The sequence below is a fragment of the Oreochromis aureus genome, linkage group 7 (genome assembly GCF_013358895.1).
Source record: "Oreochromis aureus strain Israel breed Guangdong linkage group 7, ZZ_aureus, whole genome shotgun sequence".
Classification (NCBI taxonomy): Eukaryota; Metazoa; Chordata; class Actinopteri; order Cichliformes; family Cichlidae; genus Oreochromis; species Oreochromis aureus.
The window spans coordinates 34,577,070-34,600,922 of record NC_052948.1 but is presented as its reverse complement, the minus strand read 5'-3'; the positions used below and the strand labels follow the sequence as shown (position 1 = coordinate 34,600,922).

General features: G+C 38.4%; 1 protein-coding gene across 1 annotated transcript in view; it reads right to left on the bottom strand.

Moving 5' to 3' along the window:
• Nucleotides 1-23,853, bottom strand: part of cacna1bb (calcium channel, voltage-dependent, N type, alpha 1B subunit, b) — a 207,017-nt gene that overhangs the window by 26,584 nt on the left and 156,580 nt on the right. Inside the window, exons 27-38 of the mRNA XM_039614707.1 lie at nt 18,957-19,053; nt 14,118-14,278; nt 13,859-13,996; nt 12,432-12,633; nt 11,784-11,948; nt 9,970-10,080; nt 8,266-8,349; nt 5,814-5,930; nt 5,011-5,076; nt 1,204-1,295; nt 930-1,080; nt 228-355 (exon numbers count right to left, since the gene is read on the bottom strand). Coding sequence (XP_039470641.1) covers nt 228-355; nt 930-1,080; nt 1,204-1,295; nt 5,011-5,076; nt 5,814-5,930; nt 8,266-8,349; nt 9,970-10,080; nt 11,784-11,948; nt 12,432-12,633; nt 13,859-13,996; nt 14,118-14,278; nt 18,957-19,053 — 1,512 coding nt within the window. The remainder of the gene's footprint in view (nt 1-227; nt 356-929; nt 1,081-1,203; nt 1,296-5,010; nt 5,077-5,813; nt 5,931-8,265; nt 8,350-9,969; nt 10,081-11,783; nt 11,949-12,431; nt 12,634-13,858; nt 13,997-14,117; nt 14,279-18,956; nt 19,054-23,853) is intronic.

Sequence of the window (23,853 nt, the reverse complement as noted above, 5' to 3'; positions counted from 1 at the left end):
CGCCGAGTGGAACTCTGGATTTGCATGCATCAGTCCAACCAAAAGAGGGGATTGTCACCAGCTTCAGCCCATACTCTGAGCTCAAGCTCAGAGTTATCCAGCTGGGACACAGAAGTCAATCTGAGACTGTTCTGCTTCCTAACTTGGCTTCCTTTCAAATGAAAACCACCTTTACCACTTCCTAACACTGGGGAGTAAAATGTAGCAAAGTCAGAAAAGGCTCCTACCAGGCAGCAGGGTCATACTCTGCCCACACACGTATGAATTCATCAAGGTGATGAGGCCCCAGGATGGAGGCGTCCCTGGTCAGGTACTCAAAATTGTCCATGATGACCGCAACAAAGAGGTTCAACATCTGGTAAATGAAATCACAGTAAAGTGAAATAAATTGCATACATGTTAATTAATAGGTATTAATTTAAGCTATTACCTAAACTTTTTTTTTTTTTAAACTGCAAGGTACTGAGGTGATTATATAGCCTATGCATTCTTCTTTAAAGGAATGCTTTACACATTCATTCAAAAACACATATCTATATTACTAGATAACATTTTGTTATGCATGCATTTAATTTTATGCATTCTCTGAATAAATTGGAGAATTCAAAATTAGCTTTGCTAACAACTTTATTGCCTCATAATGGCAACACTACTGGGCTATTAAAGGCAATAATCAGGCCTCATTAAAATGTTCTATGAATGTGTCTGTGTGACTGAATTAGATTTATGAAAAGAGCATAAACAGCAGTTAAACACACTGTTATCTACAGGGGTTTGTCTCCTCAGCAGCACCTCATTTACATTTAATTCCTATTGTTCTCTTTAACTCGCTGTTACTTGCAGCATTGTTCTGAGACTTTCAGAATAAGAACATTAAACTTCTGGAAAACGTAAGTCGATGAAAACATGCAGTAGGAGGAGGTATTTACCAGAAAGGAGCAGAGGAAGATGAAGGAGACAAAGTAGAAATAGGCAAAGTCACTGCCACACTCGTCTCCTGTAGTTCCTGAGAGCTTATCGCACGGCCGGTTACTGAGGCATGCTAGCATGATCTCATGCCACGCCTCGCCTGTTGCGCTCCTGAAAGATGCACAAGTAAAGATACAGGAGTGAAAAGTGAATGTGAGTGCTTGAGTTAGTTTGACCCAAAATCATTGGATTATCTGAGCTGCCAGAACTATTAGAGCATGGAAGCAGGGTTACCTGAAGAGAAGGGTCAAGGCCTGGAAAAAGGTCTGGAAGTTGTTGTGGTGGTTTATGGCGTTCTCCTCAATCAGCTCGATGTTACCAAACACCTGCAGCAACAAAGGAGGTGTTATAGATTATGAGAACTGTTTTTAACCCAATAATTTAGATTATAAGAAACTCCTGTAGTACAAACCAAGGTCCTTTTTCTCAGTCTTACTCTTACTCTGGTCCTTTGTAAAAACCTGTGTTATAATATTAGCTGTAAGAAATATTCTTGGTAAGAGATTTATGAATTATAACCCAAAGTCAAATAAACACATGAGGCTTCAGCCGATTTCACAGCAGAAGGTTCAGCTGGATGGAAATTATACATATTTCCCACCCTACACTGAGTTGCTGTGTTCAGACCTGTGACATTGCTATGTAAGACTTACATGTAAAACTACGTCCAGAAAATTAAAGACCCTCTCTTTTCCGTATATATTATGCATTATTTATATTAAATGGCCCAGTTGTTGTCACATTGTAGAAATGTTGAAAATGTATTTCACGCTAAATTATAATCTGCCAATAAACAGTATACTTATAATTCCCAGTGTGGCCCTTTCTGTCTTTGTTAAGTTTCTTCACTGAATATAATAGGTACTAATGGATGCCATGCACACAGTGGTTTATGGATGTAATTTGAATATGAAATATAATTATATTGTGGCCTTGTACAAACTGCTTTTATAAGCCAATAAAGCTAGAGCTAATTTTCCTTCTTTGTGTATATGCGTTATCTGTCATTAACTGTGTAATGTAGCGTGCATTGCAACTACTTATTGCATACATTGTGCAGATACAGGCTTATCATTTATCTCAAGCATTACTCGTTTATGCTATGTCAGCATAGTTTAATGCAAATGTCGTTCCAGGAAACCATTTCTGATCTGAACTGGAACTGAATGGCAGACACAAAGAGAGTAGATAGCTGTCATAACTCATGGTTATCCTAGTGTCAGTCCAATAAAACATCCCAGAGGCCTTTTTAAAATATTTATTTGCCTCTTGGCAAGTCCGTCCTGCTGACCTATAAACACCAGCTGCTATACCCAGGAGACCCGTGATAGCAGTCACCTATGCAGGTAGCATCTTGTCCCTCCATTTTTTCAGGAAAAACATATTGGAATCCTTTATATCAGCTGCCTCAAAAATAAAGAATAATCCACTCTAAAAACACATTTAGTCTGTGCATAAGTTTATAATGTAATATCTTTACCAGGACTGTATCAAACATGTGGAAAACAGTCATATAGCAATGCCAGACACATTTTTCTTGTGGTTGCTGTACAGGACAAAATGCATTAAATTTAATGAACACAGGAACCATCTGGGAATAGCATTTATCCAGCACAGAAGTTCTGTAAGTCTGCAGTCAACAACGACTATTAATCAATTACATTCAAGCTGCAGCATCAGTGGCTGAAAAATGAAGTGTCACGCGGAAGTGTTACAAACTGCAGTTCCTTGATGTTCCTTGTGGCTGACTTCCAAAGAGGATCAATCCCCACATGCAAGTATTTCAAATCGTCAAACTTTAGAGCAGAAATAAAGAAGCAAAAACTCTGCATAGTTCCAAACATCTGTCTAGCAGAGATTCATCTGTTCTCTCATGCTAACAGGTTATCTCAGCCCTGCACTGTCATAACACTTACTGTAGCACACACGACATCACTTCATTGCACTGCACTGTTTGCCACACTGTTATTCTGAGCCACTTGAATGTCAGCTGGTATTTGCTTTGAAGTTTTTGGAACATTTAGGAAGAAATTTTTTTATTGTTTGTTTTGCTTCGTTGACTTAGAAATATTCAATTGTTTTATTTTCAGTTAAGAGTCGTTTTAATCTCATCGCCTGCATCCACGAGGTTTTTGATAGTGTTTGAAGCATCAAAAGTGGTCGCGTGTCATTCTGTCTGTAAACACGATATCACGTGTGAAGTTTCGGATGAATTCAGATAAAACTTTGTAGAGGTGTAGAGTGGGGTTAATGACTTACTTGAATGATTTACTGATTAATGATTTATTGGTTAAAAATGGACAAAAAGCCTTAAGTTCTTACAAGCGCGGTGTGTAAAGATTTAAAATATCATGTAACATTTGACCTCTGACCCCTCCTTGGAGGTCAATAGGCTGATCTAAACATCAAAATGATAATAATTCTATATAGAGCTATTTAAAACTGTGTTTCTTACTGACAGTGTTTGTACTGACAACATATAGGCACAAATTGAATGACATATGGGAAATTATAAAAATCACATTCCTATACTATGGCATCACTGTTTAAATACGTAACAATTTCAATGTTTAATGTACAATGTTAAAATAAACAAATAGAAAAAAACCTATGATCAAAATCTTTTTTCCCCTTTATATTTTTTTTATTAAACATTTCATTTAATTTTAGTAAACAATGAGATTTACTATATGTCAGGTAGAATGAGTTTCAACAGAGTTAATAAGAAAAACCTGGAATTTGTACCTTTTTTTTTACTGCACTAGAAACTTCTGACAGCAAGTTTAAAAACAGCAAACAAAGCAAAATGAATATATATGAAATGCAACACTTCTCCCTTGAAAGTAAATACTGCTCAGCGAGTGAGCTCTCTTTTTGGAGGTTTGAGCTTTTGGAGTTTTTCATGTTAAGATAATTATATATTTGGTTTTATCAAGCTGCATTGTACTTATTTAAGGTATTTATCATATGTTTGGTGCGTTTTTAACTGCTGTGACAAAAGGATTTTCCAACTGCGAGATAAACTACTTCTGAAAATGACTGTCTTCCTGTGCAGTTAATTACACCAAAAGCCAGTCTAGGAAGTTCGTGGACCTGTTTTAGTGGATGAAATTCTAGTATTAAATTTGTATTTCACTTAGCTCTGAATGGTTTAGGACCAAAATACATCAGTGACCTCCTGACCCAGTATGAACCTTCCAGATCTCTCAGGTCATCTGGATCCGGTCTTTTATCAGTTCCCAGGGTCAGAACCAGACACGGAGAAGCTGCATTCAGCTTTTATGCTCCTTATATCTGGAACAAACTCCCAGAAAGCCTCAGATCAGCTGAAACACTCAGTTTATTTAAATCCAGGTTGAAGACTCACCTGTTCTCAGCTGCTTTTGAATAAAGCACCAAATCCACACTTTTAAGCTTAAATTCCAAAACTTACATTTTAACTACTGATTTTATCTACTGTTCTGATTTTATCTACTGTTTTGATTTTTGATTTTATATACTGTTTTGTTTGTTTGTTTGTTTGCTTGTCTTAATCAATTTTAAATCATGCTTTTTATCTATTTTGTTTTTAATGTCTCTGTAAAGCACTTTGAATCACCTTGTTGTTGAATTGTGCTATATAAATAAACTTGCCTTGCCTTGCCTTATCATTAATTAGATGGTATCTGATGCCCCAATATAGTCTATGAGTGCTTGCTGGCTGATAAATTCACGCTCTGGTGTAAATGTAGTCACCTGTGGCTTCAAAAACCAAGATGGCAATGACCATAAAACGAAATGAATCCACAAACCAACGGGTAAATTCCTGGTAGCTACTATACATCCATCTTTTATATAGAGCATATGGTTAAAATGATGCCAATCGCTATACTGCACTTCAAATTAAGAGAAATGGTGAAATGCCAGTTAAACACAAACTAAAGTGTAGCCACACCCACTCAGGTAATTCTCTGATAGGCTCCTGGGAAATCTACACTTTGTAGAAGGCATATTTCATTGAATCATGAAATTCAGATGTGCTTTATTCACATGATGACTCACCTGCATTCCTATGATGGCGTAGATAAAGAACAGCATGGCAATGAGTAGGCAGACATATGGCAGGGCCTGAAAGCAAACACATGAATACAGACTAAACACGCTCATATACTGCATGGCACCAACAATATCCATTTTATACACACACAGACACACACGAGGCACAGTGCCTCTTTTGATTTCTTCGTCTGTGTCTGTACGCACATACACACTCATAAATCGGATTCTCTACAGAGCAACAAGCGCCCTTCTAACATTTTACGGTATTTATTTAAGAACCCGAGCAACGAACCTGACCTGCTGGGTTGATTCTTTTCAACCAACTATTTATATGGCTGCAAGAAGGCGGCGAACATTTGTTGTAATTAAATAGCCACCTTTTAACACTCTGAAGCTACTGTCCATTTTCATTGGGCTTAAAAGCTCTCACCACTGACATTAAAGCTGCTATAAATTCCCTGTGCTGTGGCCCCAGCGCCCCACATTTAACTCAACTTGTCCCAGGGGATTTAGAGAACAAAACCGGCACGGTGTGAAAATCTAAACTGCTGTCTGCTGAGAGCCATTTTGTTCAATTTGAACAGGAAAAAGCATGCCTAGGCCTGTTTTTTGAGCCCTTTATTCCACTAGTTGTATTGTATGAGATATACTTTCATGCAAGAGCAAATAAATCTGGCTCAGATTGCCAGCCCATGTGTCTTTCCAAATTTACACTTTCTTTCTGCAAGTTTACACACTTACCAACATGCTTCAGACTCTAACTCGGATGTTTATAATGTTTCTATGTTACTCAGTTTTTTCCTTACCTTGAAGGACTGAACGAAGGTCCACAGCAGGATGCGAATAGTGTAGCCTTGTCGCAGAAGCTTGATGAGACGAGCTGCTCTGAACAGCCTCAGGAAACTCAGGTTGATTTTTTCTTTCTGGGAAAGAAAAACAAATTATCTGTTATTATGTACCAGATTTGAGGATATTTTTATTAATAATTTATTAAGCTGGTAGCATACTGCAGTACATTTTTGTAGACAATTTCAGTTTTTTTTTTCTTTTTTGCTAGAGGGAAAAAATGTGTACTGAGATTTACAGTAAAACTCTATTTTAATGTTCTCCAAGCTAACCATGTACAATTTGATCTAATAGCAGAAAGAGTAAATAAATAAATAACAATTAGCAACATTAACCTGAAAATCAGTTACAAGGATGCATCTAAAAATGCGTGACAGAGTAGCCAATGTCAAAAGAAGAACTATGAGAGAACTCCAGAAAGGTTGCAAAACTATTGCTCAAAACCACTTTTAAAACTGACAAGAATGTCTGTTTCCCTGGAAGCAGAATACAGAGAAATGAGGGGTTGCCTAAGACTTTTAAAGACTACTCTCTTAGACACCCATCCTATGATCTTTTGGGATAGATTTCAGTCCTCCTGCAACCCTGAACTGATTAAGCAAGTAAAAAAATGGATAAATGGATGGATCAGTGGGATGATATACTGTAATCTAGAAGCAATACAGAAAAACTAATATTAACAAGGTTATTATAATGAACTAAAACTGAAATTAAAACTAACTGAAACTAAACTGAATTAAAAACAATCCATCAAAATAAAATAAAAATAAAAAATAATTAGAAACCACAAAACTATATTAGCTCTGATCCTAATTGATCCTTTCGTAGCTCAGAACTGATCCAGCTGAATGAAATGTCATTAGCTGAACGCAGCATAAACAAGGCAGGCCAAGAAGTATAGCTCAACCAAAATCCAAGCAGACCAACTGATTTCGGTTAAAGCTAAAGCAAATGTACGCTATTTAAGTTACTACCTACAGTAGCTGCGCATCTGAAAACCGCTTTGCAACCCACCTCCACCTTCACACCTCCTTTTCACACTGAATCAGTGTCATGTCTGTTGCCACTGTTTTGTACAGGGAGCCTTGCTGCTGCTCTCGCAGCCTTTGGCTGTATGCACATGGAAGGCCAGAAAGGTGCCAGAAAAAAACGCCAGGCTGCCAAATATAAATTACTGCTGATGGAAATAACAACGTTCTTTTCACTGTAGTGGATCTGACTGAACTGTACATTTTCACATTAAGGGCTTATGTAACAGTAATTGCTGTAGAAGGTCTGATTACTGTTAAAGCACACATTTCATGCTACATTGGTTTAAAAGGTCTTCATTTATATGATCTCACATTCAAGGTGTAGTTAGACACTTTAAACTAAAGCCGTGGAAGAGAACAGCGCACAGTGACAGTGGAACTGACAAAATCAGTGGCCAACAAGGAAAGCTACTTACCGTCTAGAGGTGTCAGATGTGACAGAAGGGGCAGAGTGAGGGCACAGGCGCCAGGAAAGACACAGCAGAAGATGAAAAACAGTGGGGGAAAAAAGCAGCGAGAGAAAAGAGACAGAGAAGAAGACTAATGATCACAGGAAGAGAAAGTCACACAAAAGCTGACTTTGCAACACAGAAAGCTAAAGTAACCAGCCTCAGTCCTCAGTCCGCACAAATACTTTGCATCTGCTGTGATTAAAAATAGGAAAGTAAATGTTCAAGACTGTAATGTTTAATGTTCAAGTCGTGTGGCTTCCCTTGCTCATGTATAGATTTTTATGATGTCATATTTTTGCTATGGATTTGTTTGGCTGATTCGAGGACTGAGACTAAGAGTACAGCAAAGCATGACTTCCACACTGATGCATTTGAAGCTGGAAAAAAAAAAAATACCGACATTAAGCAAAAACACATGCAAATTAATGCTACAACAGCTCAAATTTTTGTGAAAGTCAGAACAGCAACTAAATGAATAATTTGACAGTTGGGAGGAATTGGTGATATTTCTGGCTTTCAAACTTTGAACAACAACACCAAAAAAGAAAAAAATAGAAAATGTGAAATCAGCAGTCTAGGTTGTCAGATTTTTTGACAGTCCAGGCTGCTTTGGTGGGTATTTTTCATCATTTTTTCTGGCTTTTTATACACAAAAACATCAAAAAATAGAATATAGATTAATCATAATAACAGTATTTGAACGCTTGCATGCCCAGAGTAAATCACTTCCACTGTAGCAAAATATTAACTTTGATTAGTCCATTATCGTGATAACAGTTTCCCTGATTGGACTAAGTCTGCTTCCTGTGTCACAGCATGCTGCTTTGCTGTTGTGCTCCTACAGCTTTGAGCATGCACTGAATTTTGGTACCCATGTAGGAAGTGACCCATGGGAGGTAGGTGCATGCAATGAGAAATGTAACTCTTACGTTTATCTCTGTGCACAAAATGTCTGTAATGCTTCCAATCACAGTCACAAAGTCAAACACATTCCAGGGCTCTTTCAGGTAGTTCTAAAAGAAAGAGAAAGAAGAAAAGTGGATGTTATAGTTAACCTTTAAATATTTTATACAGTATCTTCATCATAACTAACTGCTTTTAAACCGCTTTCCACCGTTTCACGTGTACATTCGAATGAAAAACGGCTGTTTAAATAGAGCCTTCATTCAAAGGGCTTTACAAGTTGGCTCTCGTTCACATTCACAGTCATAAACTGAGAGTATTACAATATTTACACCTGTAATGGACAACAATAAAACATCAAACTAATTGGGTTGACCTGTCTGGTGAATGTGAGTGCATTTGTGTAGGTGGATGTGTGTGTTTGTTTGCATGTGCACTTGTGTAAAATGCCTGGTGTCATTTGTAAAGTAAATATGGGCACTCCATTCTGGTCAGGGTATGCGTATGTTTGTGCTGCGTTAGATTTGTGTATATTTATTGCATATTTATTGTACTAAATTAAACTACCCTGATGCTTAGGACTAATAAGGAGGTATCTGTCCATTGCACTCCATTCAGTCTTTAGATGTGCCTGGCGACTTACCACCCTCTACTCTAAATATGGTCACTTTTTGCTCAAACGGCATAAGATATTAAATTTAGCTTTAATCTAATAATAAAAAATCGGGAGCTCAGGATTATCAACAGATGTGAACAATTGTAATCCATAACTGAAGTTTTAATAGATATGTCAAAGTTGCCTATTACATAATTTTCCCTGCTTTAACCACAATAAACCAAGTTCTAATGCCAGTTTAAAAACACGTTTAATTATAGATTACATAAATTATTACTATTGAGCTATTCCTTTATTCTTATGTATTTAATTTCATCTTTGTAATAAACTGACCAGACTGGCAGCACTGTGGTTGCCCAAATTCATACTAAGACATCTACTCCAAGCAGAAATTCTATGATCCATTTTTCAGCAACATTCCCCCTACACTGCCTCATTTGAATGAGTCTCCTGTGCATCTACCTCCCTTACGTTCACACAAATCAACTTTGTATGTGCCTACATTACACACATTCACACACATAAATGCTAACACAGTCTTTTGCATAACTTCCGAGGCTCTTCAGACTGGTCAGTCATCCTGTTCCTCGGGGCAGAGGCTGCTGCCAGGGCCTGCAGCTGCTTTTTGAAGAGCTACAGTGGCAGCAGAGCATTTATGATGGCAGATGTGAGCGCAGTCATCTGGGCTTAACAGCTAAACAGGTGGAGGTAAGTGGTGTGTGAGAAAAGCTATTTAATAAATGGGCCTCGCAAATGGAATAGAGCCTAAGATGAAATGCTTCGCTGGAGGCCAGACGGCGCCACATTGGGAGATTTATTTCCTTTGTGCACTCTTCTGTTTATCTCCCTCTTGGTTTTGTTAGCTAACCCTTCCACTTTCTGAAATTAATACAAAAAAGCAAGATTTTATTTACTGTGTCATAATGCTTGAGGTGAGATCCATACAGTCTTCTTAAAGAGAGACTGTGCCACTGAATAAAAGATACCTTGAAATCAACTTAACCTTTAGAAGAACCAAATCACAACTCTTTAAGTGTAAACTGGAACATTTCAGAACCATCAATAGCTGCTTGCAGAGTACAGCACAGTATACAGACTTACAAAGACAACTCACCAGTGGATTGAAGGCAATAATTTTGAGTATGCACTCGAGTGTGAAGAGGCCCGTGAAGACGATGTTTAAGTATTTCAGCATGGACTCGTACACATCTGGAGCACCATAGAACTGAGGACAGAAGATGAAACATGAAACACTGAATATCTGCTCTTTATTATCTTTAATTATATTAACAATAAATGTGTGTAAAATTGACTCCCATTATTTATTGCACACTTAATGCATGGATCAGACACCCTCTGTACATGATACTGAAAACTACAGCTGTAAATGCAACACCAAAACACTGCAGATCCTTTTTATTCATGTTTATTCACTCCTGTTCTGTTCTGGACTGCTTGCACCCACCAGAGACGTCTGCATCTGTCAGGTCTGGCTTATTAAATTTTAAACATCTTACATATCAGAAAAGGCTTGTATTGCAACTGCAGGTGATTTCACTGACATTGAAATGATCTGGGATTGTATGTATCTGCAGAGTTCATGCAAGACTGCCATAAAGACGCCACGATACTCTTTAGCCATGTATCGAAGAGATAAAATAGGACTGCACATGATCAATTATTGCTGCTGCTTGGTTTTGAATTAAGCACACACTGGGAACAAGAAGTTTCAGGACTCAACCCATAACAAGATTCTAACCATCTCATCTATGAGGTTGCCTCCTTGTGCACCTCTCAAATGCTTTGTTAATCACCCTCTTATGGTCCTGTTCTAACTGTTTGTATTTGCAATATGATATCACCATATAATCAGGATCTGGGGGGTGGCATGACTAGGAACAGCTTGCTGCTTTCACTGACAGTCACAAAATTGTGCATCAAAATTGCACCCCAGGATTGACTGTCGGTGATATGGCACCAACACTAGTTCCTAAATTTGTCTCCATGGAACTTTTCTGCCCCAAAACTAAATTTGAATTAAATTTTTAGTTGACGTTTCCCTCCATGAATCACCACCTCATTGTGGTGGAGGGTTTTGCATGTTCTAGTGAGTCAGCCCTGGTAGGGTCTCACAAAGCAAAATGGTCCTGGGTGAGGGGCCAGGCAAAGAGTGAAAACACCTGTGATATCCAAAAGATCAAGACCATGCCTTGAACATTCAATATTTAGTATTTACTGTTACTTACACTTATCTAGGTTATTGCAATGGTGCTGTGTTTATTGTGTTGCTCTCTTTTTGCTTGTTTTCTCTTTTTTGGGGCATCTTTCTTGGCCTTCAGACAATAATCTTGATGGCTAAAGAACCAAACGGTAAAGGCAAAAAAAAAAAAAGAAAAAGGAAAAAAAAGAATGGAAATTCCAGACAGGTTTCTGAAAATTACAGCCATGTAGGATGCAGGTCAGAGCTTCCCAAAGAGACAACCTTGAAGGTGAACAAGAGCTAAACTTAGGGATTATCAGGATTCATTGTTAGTTTCTATGGCTCCATAATGGTAGAAATAATCATTCAGACCAGATGAGATAACCCGGATTACCTGAATAATTAGAAGACGAGTAAAGGAAATGGATAAAATACAAGCTCTTTTGCCTCAGACTAGAAAGTAATGTAATGTAAAGTGTCAATAGTTAGTTGCTAACAACAGTATGTCTCAATGCCAGACCACCGTTGTTTTCATTATTGCCTTTAAAAGTAAAAGATTGAATGGTCGTTTATAAAAACATCTCCTGTAATCCTTTTTGATATTTCAACAGTCTGTTGTATCAAATTGGGAACTGCATAAGTATCACTGAACCAATGCACTACTTTCTCTGCCTCAGAGGTGTCTGAAGGGAACTGTCGCATGCCTCATTAGTGGGAGAAAAAATGACCTTCATCATCAGCACGATGGTGTTGAGGGCGATCAAAGTCATGATGGCATACTCGAAAGGAGACGACACCACAAATTTCCACATTTTGTACTGGAAGGACTGCTTGTTCTCTGGCATGTATCTTGTCAGCGGCTTGGCATTGATGGCAAAGTCAATACAAGCCCTCTGAGAGTTGAAAAGACAAAACAAAACAGATCGGGTAAGAACACTCTCTGATGCAACAACTTTATATCTTTCATCAGAGAGAAGAATTCAAAGTTTAAAAATAACCAACACTTGGCATACCACTACCAACTTTTCTAAGTGTTTTGTAATGTTAAAAGAAGATACCACAAATTAAAGTTCTCTGATCACTAGCCAATACATCATAGAAAGAAAACAGCAGGATTTTCACAAAGTCCCTGTGAAGAAGAGATGAAGGGAGTGAGAAGATAAGCCCTGCTGCTTTCTTTTTAAGAGCAGGGAATTGTCATGTTTAATGTGATTTGCATAGTAGAGACATTTAGAAGAGGATCAGCATGAGTGCTAGTCTCTCTGAAGAAATTACCACTGTCTTTGTATTGTGTGTTATTTTCTTCTTCCCAGAACACCCCCCCACAAAAAGAAAAAAAAAAAAACACAATAAAGTGCATTACTTTCCACTCTCACCTCGTTCTTTTCCAGTGTACATTCCGACATGGCCTTGTCTCCCTGCTCCTGAAAAGTTATGATGATCAAAGCTACGAATATGTTGACAAAGAAGAAGGGAAACACCACAAAGTAGACCACATAAAAGATGGATGTCTCCATGCGAAAGCCTGGACTGGGACCCTGGTCCTCATATGTGGCATCCACAGAGTGCTTCAGGACACTGAAAAGAAGGAAAGACTGAAATCATTTTGAAACCCATGTAGATTTCTTCCTGTCCAAGTGTTGAGCAGGTTTTGGTTGCTTGCAGGTCAATGGCTCAATAGAAAAATAACAGAAGAGATTTTCAAATTTAAAGATGAAACAGAACCATCTTGAAAAGGATAATATTCTGATTACACTCAGAAACCTTGAAAAAATTGGCCAATGCCAGCAGAGGCTAAACGGACATCCACATAGGAATCAACTGGATGTGGTAACCATAGCAATTGGATATAGTACCCATAGAAAGTCAATGACATTCAGTGACTTTGAGTAACAAAACCTTCCTTCACTTTGAGGCAAGCGATTGAAGTGACTACCAATGAGAAAAATGGTAAATACATTGGAGGTTTAACTAGGCAACTGGAGCTTAGAATATCTGTTATCGGCTGAACATCAGCGCTTCTTATGTCCAACCCTTAAATGTGTGACCCTTTAGTCAGCAGATGAGGTTCCTTCCATGTCTTCTGTTTAATGTATTAATAATATTTCTTTTCTTTTTCTTTTATACATTATCATTTTAGGTTAAGGCTTTTAGGTTAAGAACCAAACGTTATAAGGCTGTGTCTCTGGCACTCATATTGCAGTATCTACATGTGCAATGTACTAGCATAAAACTAATCAAGAGTCCTTCCTTGTGATTATGGTCTTATTGAGCTGTCACAGCTTGTTTGAAAGTCTGTGATTTTCAGCTGTCATGACAACCTCACTCAGTTTAGCAATCTACTTTTCATTTTCAGGTAAGTACATGAAATGCCAAAAAGCAAACAGGCATCAACAACCTTTGACAGAGAGAACGATGAATCTGCTTGTGGTACTTCAGCCCAAGCAAAGGCATTAAGGCACAGAATGGCAGACTGACATCTATGCAATGAGACTTGATTGCATATTAACAGAATGCACAGTAATTAAGTCTGGGAGAAATCAGGTACATTTAAACTGCACAGTACAATCTGGCTCCAGGTGTGATGAGTGCCTTTCAGGATGAATCACCAATGGAAATTTTAACTTGAAAAAGTCACGAATGTTTCCTATACTCAAGCACTTATTGTCAGCTAAAAATGTGAGCAATATTTCTTTCTACACCAATTAATCAGATTTATTAGTTTCATATCTTTAATGATAAAAACCACTTGGACCTCCATCTAGGTGCTACTGAAAATGATATGCAGGCTGTCCTGACTTACACTGGCCAGCCCTCTCCGGTGGAGACGGTGAAGAGTGTTAGAAAAGCCCACAGCACGTTATCATAGTGAAACTCGTACTTCTTCCACACTCTGGGCTTTGCTGTTACTTCATCCCTGTCGTAGTCCAAAAACTGACCCCTGAAAGCAAGAAAGCAGACAGAATCAGTTGAAAAGATGTGACAAAAAAAGGAGAAAAAGGTGAAGGAGGAAGATGTAGTTAGAATAGACAACAGTAATAAAAACAGTAATATAAACGTACCGGCAGTCTTTCTCCAGGGTCTTGGACTCGTCACTGCAGTAGAAAAATTTCCCCTTAAAGAGCTGAACAGCAATCACAGCAAAGATGAACATGAAGAGGATGTAGACGATGAGGATGTTGAGGACGTTCTTCAGAGAGTTTACAACGCAGTCGAACACAGCCTGAGAAAAACACACGCAAGCACGCACACACACACACACACACACACACACACACACACACACACACACACACACACACACACACACACACACACACACACACACACACACACACACACACACACACAGAACTGTAAAGTTCTTGACTAATCAGGCCTGTCACATCTAAAGACCTCACAGTACCTTATTATCCTAACAGAGTGCTTTTCTCTCAGGCTCAAGGCCTACTTGTGATTCCTAGAGTATTTGAAAGTAGAATGGGAGGCAGAGCCTTCAGCTTTCAGGCCCCTTGTTATGGAACCAGCTCCCAGTTTGCATTCGGGAGACAACCTCAAGACAACTTTTAAGCTTTCCTTTCTGACAAAGCATATTATTAGGGTTCTTTTCACTCTGTGTGTTTTACGTCGTATGGCTGCCTCTGTCAGAGGTTTCTTCCTGTTAAAAGGGAGTTTTTCCTTCCCACTGTCGTCAGGTGCTTGCTCATAGGGTGTCATGTGATTGTTGCGATTTCATTCTAATATTGTAGGGTCTTTACCTTGCAGCATAAAGCATGCAGTTTTTTTTTAAAAAATTGATACCATATAAAGAGAATAGAATAGAAATTAAACTAATTGGATTTAAGGTATTTATGTATATCCAAACTGTAACCTCCAGGCTGAAAAAAAGTCATCATAAAAGTGGCAAGCAACATGCAGTACCTCTCATGGCCACTTGAGGCTGCCTCCGAAAGGCAGTCATTGCACAGAGACTCCTCTGTTAAAATGCCTGACTTTAAAGGAACAATAAATGTTTACAGGCTGATTCTAAAAAACTGTTTTGATTTCTATATTTTATTTACTCTTTCATGAAACAATTTAAATTTTATAAATATTTAAAGTTGTGCTATTTTTGGCTTAACCACAAGGGGTCACCACAGCAGTAAGGTTACATCAGGAAGGACACCTGGTATAAAAACCCTGTGTGGTGAACGCTTGTGAATAAGGAAGCAGCTGAAACTTTATTTTATGGTTTACAATGATGCATTATTAGAGATGTAGCTGCTCTGACAGGCAGGTTGGTGCTGAAACGGGGACGATACAGTTGCCAGCAGTATGCAAGACATCACCTAAACAAATTCACACTACTGGGATGACATTTCAATTCTGTTTGTAATGCTGACATATTCACTTTAAACAAAGACTATATTCCTAAACCAACGATTTCTGTTAGATGGCTTTGTTTCTAGACTAACCACTTTGTGGACACAGTCAGCTTTGTTCTAAACCCAGATATCTTTCCCGTCTTCCACCTGCAAACAGCAGTCTGTGCCTGTCACTATCTCTGTCAGCTTGTGCTGGGATCTCTTTGAGAGATGAAGTGCTTTGTCGATCCATTCTGACATGTATGCAATGTAACCAATGAATATGCTGCTACTTGAGTGACTCCCATTTAGGCTGCTCTTACTCCAGAGTGAAGACAGTGGTACTTTAACCAGCCTGTCCTGTCAAACCACTCTCCCTAAGTATCCAAGAAGAGTTTTGGATGGGCGTCTGTCTGCCACCTTCGATCTGTCTCAATCATCTCACTATTATTAGCCCAATCAGATCTCTCGTCTTTTGTCACATACTTTTGTCCACACAGCAGAGGAAAGCTGTCATTTCTGTGTCTGAGACAACAAATGAGGAAAACAGGATTCTGTAGAGCATTGTGCTCCCAGTGTAATTCTTTATAAACCTAAATAGCTGTATCATGGTAATATATTATATAAATTCTAACTATTGATTTTAAAGATCTTCAAAAGTCTCTGCAGTAATCAATTCTCCATAAGCTCAGTATAATTAGCACAACACCTCCAATAATGAGGCATGTAATCCTGGAGTTTTTGTAAATCCACATAAAAAACACCACATTTTTTTCTTTAAATTAAGTGATTTTCTTTTTTAGAAACACACAATTTAAACATATTTTAATGAAGATAAATAGAGAAGAACAGACTTCACTTCTGTGGTAACCCAGTTTCTGCAAACTCAATTTGAAATAATTGCCAATTCATCACAAACAAAAGAGGAATAGCTGCCAGCTCAAGACTGACAGGTAAATAAGCACCAAATAAGCCAAACTATTAACACTGCAAATGCAGCAATCAAGTCCAAATGATTAAATATATCGCATAAGCCCATCGCTGAAGTCATAAAACATTGGCTAAACAATGAGAAATCATCAGTGTAATGTGTTACAGTGCATTAAGTATGTGTTTCACTGTTAATTGCCACAAAACTCCTTTGAGACCCAAGTACTCGCCTACTGTAGGCGTGTAAGGCACAGAATATAGAATTTAGTATCTAAGCATTTAAATCACTATTGGAGTATAAAGAATTTCTTCACTGGCACTATCTTAAAATTTAATATTTTGGTAAAATAAGACCTTAAATACAGGTGTTCAACAGAACAGGAAGTAGCTGCTGGTATTTCTGACCCCTCTAAAAGTAGCCGCTAAAAAAAGTAACCACACTGAAGACAAGCAGAAGCTGCACATTTATTGGTGATTTGTTATTGTTCTTGAGTACACAGACTCCCCAAATATTAAAGAATCCAATTTAAGATTCCATTGATCACTTTTAAATCACTCCATGGTATGGCTCAGCTTTACATCTAGAAACTGTTAAACCTTTATTATGGACCCAGCAGATCTGACAATCAATTGTTGATAAAGGTTCCACAGCCCAGGCTTTAAACAAAGGTGGAGCATGCTCTTACTGCTTTAGCTCCAACTCTGTGTAACAACCTCTCTCCTACTAAAGTACCAGAACAGCTAAGTCAGAACTTCAGACACATGGCGAATATACAGAAGGTAGATTGAGGCATTTCAGAGACTGTTTTGAGGTTGTTGAGGTTGTTCTGTGGCTCTTAAATCATGTTGTAAGTGTTGTGAATCCAAACCTGTCACAATGAAGCAAGAATCAAACTTTTCATGTCTGATATGGTAGAGTAGGCTTTCTGAGACTTTGTCTACCTCCCGATTGTGTGCAGGAATGTGTCAGAGACGTATAAGGAGGAGGCATGAAGTGCTGAATAGAGCCAGCTGATCAACAGACAAACCAGGATTCAAACACAGAGCAACACAACATGTGTTGTGTTAGTTCTGTTGCTCCACCGATTCTTGTAGACTTTCGACGTTCAGAACGCTTTAAACTGTGTGGTGGCAGGTCTATTACAGTATAAGTGCAGTTAAGTGTTCCTGGTTTTTCTTGGCTGAATAGACAAACTGTGTTTTGTCATGTTGTTTTCCGCTTGCCTCCCCTTTGTGCTCCATTTAAAAGTACAAAAACTGGGGATAGGAAATTAGCTTTCACCAGGATTTGTGGGCCAAATCGGCAGTCTTGTAAGCTGTTAACACGTAATTGTTAACAAAAAGATCTTTTTATTTCTTTTTTCACCCGGACACTACTCACCTCATGACTTAAAGCATGCCATTTTCAAAGTTGTTGAATGTGTTGGTACGATTTGTGCTGTTAACCATTATTTTGAGGCATTATTTTTAATTTTTAACATGGATTTGAAAAAGTGATTTGAAACTGAAATTCTAAGTTTGATATTCAAAAAAAAAGAAAAAAAAAGAAACGTGTTTTAAAAACCAAATGACTTGTTTGTTTTCACACAAATCCGCTTATTTTTTACCATTTACATTTTTGTTTTTGGCTTCAAATGCAATTTTTTCAGTTTCAGACTTTTGGCCCTGTGTTTTTTGTTGTGGGCGTGTATCAAGGTTGGGAGGGGGGGCATACAGTAATGATTGACAGCTGCTGTGTTATGCTTGTAACAAGTTAAAAATTAGCATTTTGGTTTAAGATGGCCATTGCTCTTTCACAGGATGCCGGTGGCACCTGCCAAATGTTGAGAAACACAGTTTCTGATTATCCAACATGGACTATGTTGAAGGGTGAACTCACAGTATGCCCTAAAATACTGTTATCTGATTGGCTGGTAGAAATCTAAGAATTATTTTCTGTATATCATATTGAAAATGGAATCCTCCACCTTAATACAGCTTTAATCAATCAATCCCCTGAAAGAGCCGTGGCCATTTTCAACCAAAATGCTCATTTTTTTAACTCCTAACAAACACAGCAGCTGTTCCTCATTAGTCTATGCCCCGCCTCTCCCCCTTGATACACGCCCACAACAAAAAACACAGGGCTAAAAGTCTGAAACTGAGAAAATCATTTTAAACTGAAAAAACTGAGGTTGAAAAAAAAAAAAAACAGCAAAAAAAAAAAAAAAGCCCAACAACAACACATCAAAAAAAATTAATAAATCAAAAACATTCACTATCAAATGAATAAAAGTTTTGACTCTGATTTAGCGACATACTTTTTACACTCAAATTAAAACCGGTAATATATGTATACAGTTGCCAGGACAGCTGCTGAGCTTTTTCTGGGAAACAAGAAAAATAGAGTGTTGTTTCTAATGTATGTGACTTTAGCTCTGTTAAAGATGCTCTGAAGACATATCAAGTCTTACATTTTAAAACTGTAATTTTGTACATGATTTAAAAGCGACATTGGCAAATCTGACATATCCGTTCCTTGTAATACTGTGTCCAGCTATCAGTGACTGCTACACCAGCTGCTCTGTGGTTCTTTTGGTTTTTCCTACAGACTTACAGAACGATCTGTGACAGATTCGATTACCGTACCTTCAGTTTGGGCAGCCTTTTAATGGTCTTGAGTGGCCGCAGGACCCGGAGGACCCTCAGGGACTTGATGGTGTTGATGTCCTTGCCTTTTGTCCCTCTGTGCAGATTGAGAGTACAGTTAGTCTGGGTGATGTAGTGCAGCAACACTCTAAACCCTTTCAACTCAGGCTGCATTAACAAGAACTGACTGCACTTTGCCAGGTTTATATTGTAGGATGCATATATTCTGTTAGTAGAACACATGCATGTGAGTGAGTTATGTTATTCTACAGAAACATGCTTCACCAGGCTTCTCTTCTTATCCAGATACACATCTTCCTTCCTAGTTTTCCTTCCTTTTTCCTTAGCTCCTTTCCTTCCTATCTACTTCTCTGCCTTTCTTCCTTATTTCCTTTCTACCTTCCCCCTTCCTTCTTTCCTTCTTATCCTCCTGTCCTTTCGTCATTCCTTCCTCTCCTTGTTTCTATATCTACTTCCTTTCTTCCTTTTATTTCATCCTTTTTGTCTTTTCATTGATGCTTCTTTTCCTTCCTACCTTTCTCGTTTATTCCTCATTCTTTTGTCCTTCCCTCCTCTCCTTTCTCCTAATGCCCTTCTTTCCTCCCAGTATAACTCCTTACTATGCCTGTTTTCTTCTAATCATCTTTTTTTACACCTTCCTTGTACTAACACCCCTGGTTCCTTGTTTCCCTGAAACCTGCTGCCCTTTCTTTCTTCCAAACCTCTTATCCTTCTTTTCATCACTTTTTTCTTTTCCTTCCTCCCTCCCTTTCTTCTCTCCCCCTTGTTGTATCCCATCCCCAGCCTTCTTAATTCTTTCTTTTCCTTATTCTATCTTTCCATCTTTATTTTTCCCTTCCTTCTAACCTTACTTCCTTCTATTATCTTTTCCCATCCTCCTGTTCATGTTTCTATAACCACTTCCTTTCTTTCCTGCCTTCCTTTATTAATCCTTTTCCTTTTTCCTTATTGCCCTTCCTCCACTTCTTCATTCCATCATTCAGTCATCCCTTCCCTCCACACCTTTTCACTGCTTACTTCTGGTACAACCTTCCTGACATTCAATATTTCCTTTCTTTGAAGATTCTGACCTTCATTTTTGTTTGTTTCTTACATGCTTCAGTGTATTTTCTGTTTATTTTTCTGTTTCCTGTTATAATGTATTTTCTTCCCAACCCCTTTTTAAGCCTCTTTCCATTTTCATTCCCTTTGTTCTTGTTTTCTTTTCCTTTAATCTTTCCTTTGGTCTGTTTTTTCCATCTTCAAAATCCACAACAAAAGCTATTCACACAACAGTGAAATTACACCCCTTTCATTTCATACTTCAAGTTTTCATTGAAGGACTATGTCTGGTAGTGAATTGTTTCAGGTATTGCTTCCTTGGATGCTTCTTCCACAATACAAACTATCGTTGTTTCTGTTTAATAACACACATAATCATCCTGCATTTTTACAGTAAATGCACAAAGAAACTGCCGCAGGTGCAGGAGGCAGTTTCTTTGCAGGAACCACTGCTGTCACTGCAGACGTTGCACGTTTTGATCACTAATTATGGGAAGTAAGCGTGGGGGTTTAAAAACTAGCCGTCATGGTAATGACATACAGTTGAGCCATCATTCACTGAGTGACTCTGGCCAAGGATAGTGTGAGTGTGAAGGAGTTTTAATTAACAGGCATTGTGGATGTCAACTGTATATCCATCATGCATATTTCCTGTTCTACCACATCCCAAAGATGCTCTACTGGATTGTAATCTGGTGGCTGTAGAGGACCACTTGAGTACAGTACAGTGTAATGTTCAAGAAACCAGTTTGAGATGATGTGAGTTTCGTGACATGGAGTGTTATCCTGTTGACCACTGTGCTCAAGAAGGCATGGACAATGTCAGCAAAATTACTCGGGTAGGCTGTGGTCTTTAATTGGTAAAGTGTAAAAAAAAATGTACCAAGAAAATATCCCCCTACACCGTTACACCACCAGCGGCCTAACATTTGGATACAAGGCAAGATGGATCCATGCTTTCATGTCGTTTACACCGAATCCCCCCTACTATCTGTCGTAACAACGTTTACAACATGTTGCAACATCATTTTTCTAATCTTCTGTTGTCAAATTTTGGTGAACTATAGTCTCAGTTTCCTGAGACTATATTTACCGCGGTGCGTTCTTCTGCTCATGGAGCCCATGTACTTTAAGGATCAACTTGTTCTGCATTGCTTGGTTGTAACAACTGGATATTTGTGTTACTCTTTCTTTTCTATAAGCTGGAAGCAGTGTGGCCATTCTCCCCTGACCTTTGACACCAATAACAATCCTTTCCTCTTGTGTCTTCTTTATGGGTCATTACCTGGAGGCTAGCCTCTTGGCACATTAGAATTAGTCTTGCAGCAAGAATAAAAATAAGATACAGGCAAACAAAAACAAAATGTAGAAACAAAGCTACAAAGTTTTAACATACAGTAATGCTTTCTTCAATACCTTACCCGGCTCATAGTGTGCTTACCTATTTTAACCACCCTAACTGTGTCTAAACCTCTCAGTAACCCTAAAACCCAGCCTTAAAAGACCTTTGGAGAAGTGAGGACAGGACAAAAAGTTCCTCTACAGATTGGGAGCATCAGAGCAAGAACAAAGTGAAAATGGTTCTCATTAAGGTAGCTGGACAAGCACAGACACACTCGCACAGACCCAGGTCAGTATGTCAGCGCTTTACAGGGTCTCATTAAAAAGAAAGGATTGTTATTAGGGACTAGGGGACTCAGAGAAACCCACCAGAATAATGAACATAGCTATTTTTTTAATATGTGGTGACTGGCGAGGGAAGGACAGAACTCAAACCGGAAAGAAGCATGGTTCCAAAATATTCTGGCTCTAGGGGCCTTTCAAATTCTCAATAAAAAAATCTAACAAAACGGCATGCGGCTCTCATGCTTGGATAACTTGGATACTCTGGCATGCAATTTGCAAAGTCAATGCCAGTCCTGCTTTTTAAGGACCTCAACACATTGAGATGGCAAGAACAGTCTCCCAATAGCTTTCAGAAGCGCCACGGGGGGGAGGAAGATGAAATGTGAGCATGAGTTGGGCACGGGCGGGGAGTTTGTGTGTTCATGTCGATGCACCACACATCAGCGGTGATTGCAACGTATTCAGCACCCACACATATGAGGTCATCTGGAGTAGCTGAACTTGTGTAGCCGCTGCTCGCTCATGAAAGAGAAGATTTCCTGTTCAGACACATAACATCTGACGTCTAAAGCTGCATCAGCAAAATCGGATGCGCAAAGCTCCTGCTATCTGTTTCAAAATTTACAGAGGACTCAAAGTTCTTGAGGAATTTTGTATAATGTATGTTTGGCTTATTATTTCCCATTTTTAATGGTAATAGTGAAGGTTTTCTTTGACTATTAGCAAAAGCTGAAAATGAGGGTCAAAAATCACATTTTAAAAAATATCTCCAACACAATCCATATCGTAGGTCAGCCTTTCTAGTGTTCATTTAGAGCCTCTAGTGCATAAGCAGCAGCTGGTTTGCATATTTTCTCCATTTTCCTTTTTGCTTTCTACTAATGGGAGTATTTTAAAATCTACAACATTGCAAGAGGACACTGTTAACACACTCTTCACCCAGTGTAGCACGATCGCTGCTTCCATTTATTCAGAAACATTTTTAAAAGGTTAAAAATATGGCATACTCTAAAATTCTGTCTTTTTCAAAAACAAATATTAACAAAGCAAAAACTCTCTTTTAACAGAGAAAAACAGATGTCTGTTGTGATTTTCCTTACAAACACGACAGGCTGTGAGGAACAAATTTAAAAAATTATTTAAGGTGAATTCATGAGAGAAGCTATAATCCTTTATTGGCTGCCCTCTAATTCCATAGGCATAAAGAAGAAGAGATGAAGGTGGAGGTTGGTAATCTCTTGGATATTTAACCGATAAAATTGACTTTAGTCATGATTAAAAGAGAAAACTGATAGGATAGGTAAGGACTTAAGCTTTGATACAACTGATAACCTGAGTTTCAGACTCCTGCAGCCCAAATCCCCATCTGTGTGTTGATTAACTTCTGAAAGCTATGAGGGAGAGCTCCCAATATTTCCTTTTTGTCTTGATGTCCCAATACTGGGACAGGAGAAAAGGTTTATAAAAGGGAGGGAAAGCGAGGAGGGAAGGGAGTCACATCCCAAGCACTTTGGGATGAAGTGCGACAACGTAAACCTCGGAGGCTGATAAGAGGAATGTTCTGTGTTTCACAGGTGGAGGGTAAAAGGGTACGAGGGGTTAAAAAGAAAAAAAGTAGATACTGACAATTCCCACCTGGCCACGCTTTGTTGCGATCTGATGGGGAAAAGAAATGATAAGCATATGCACGCAGACAATACACAAAGACAGACAGCAGCATGTAAAGCAAGACAGAGCAAAATAAACACTTTACACAGATATCACCCAGGCGTGAAGATATAGTGACAATTTTGGTGGTTCAAACTTCAAAACACATCAAAGGAAAACAAAGATAAGAGACAAAAAAGTGACTTTTAAGTAAATTTAAAGTAAACACCCTTTTAAAGCAAGATAAGCTGGATGAAATATTTGGAAGAAATAGTGTTTGTGGATACTGAATATGAGGGAAAATCAAATTGATGACATGAAGATGATTATAATGTCATGACTGACTGCATAAACCCTGGAGTTAAGAAACACGGTCCTACAGTAATTCTGTTACATTGCAGTTTTTTAGTATGCTGAAGATCATGGGTATGGAGCCAAGACGCCAATGCGGATCTGCAGCTATATATACTCTGATCATGTGGTGCATTACTACTGCTGCGGAAAATATTTTAGAAAATTTGTATAAAATGCAAAATAATAATAAAGGTAATAATGTTACAGA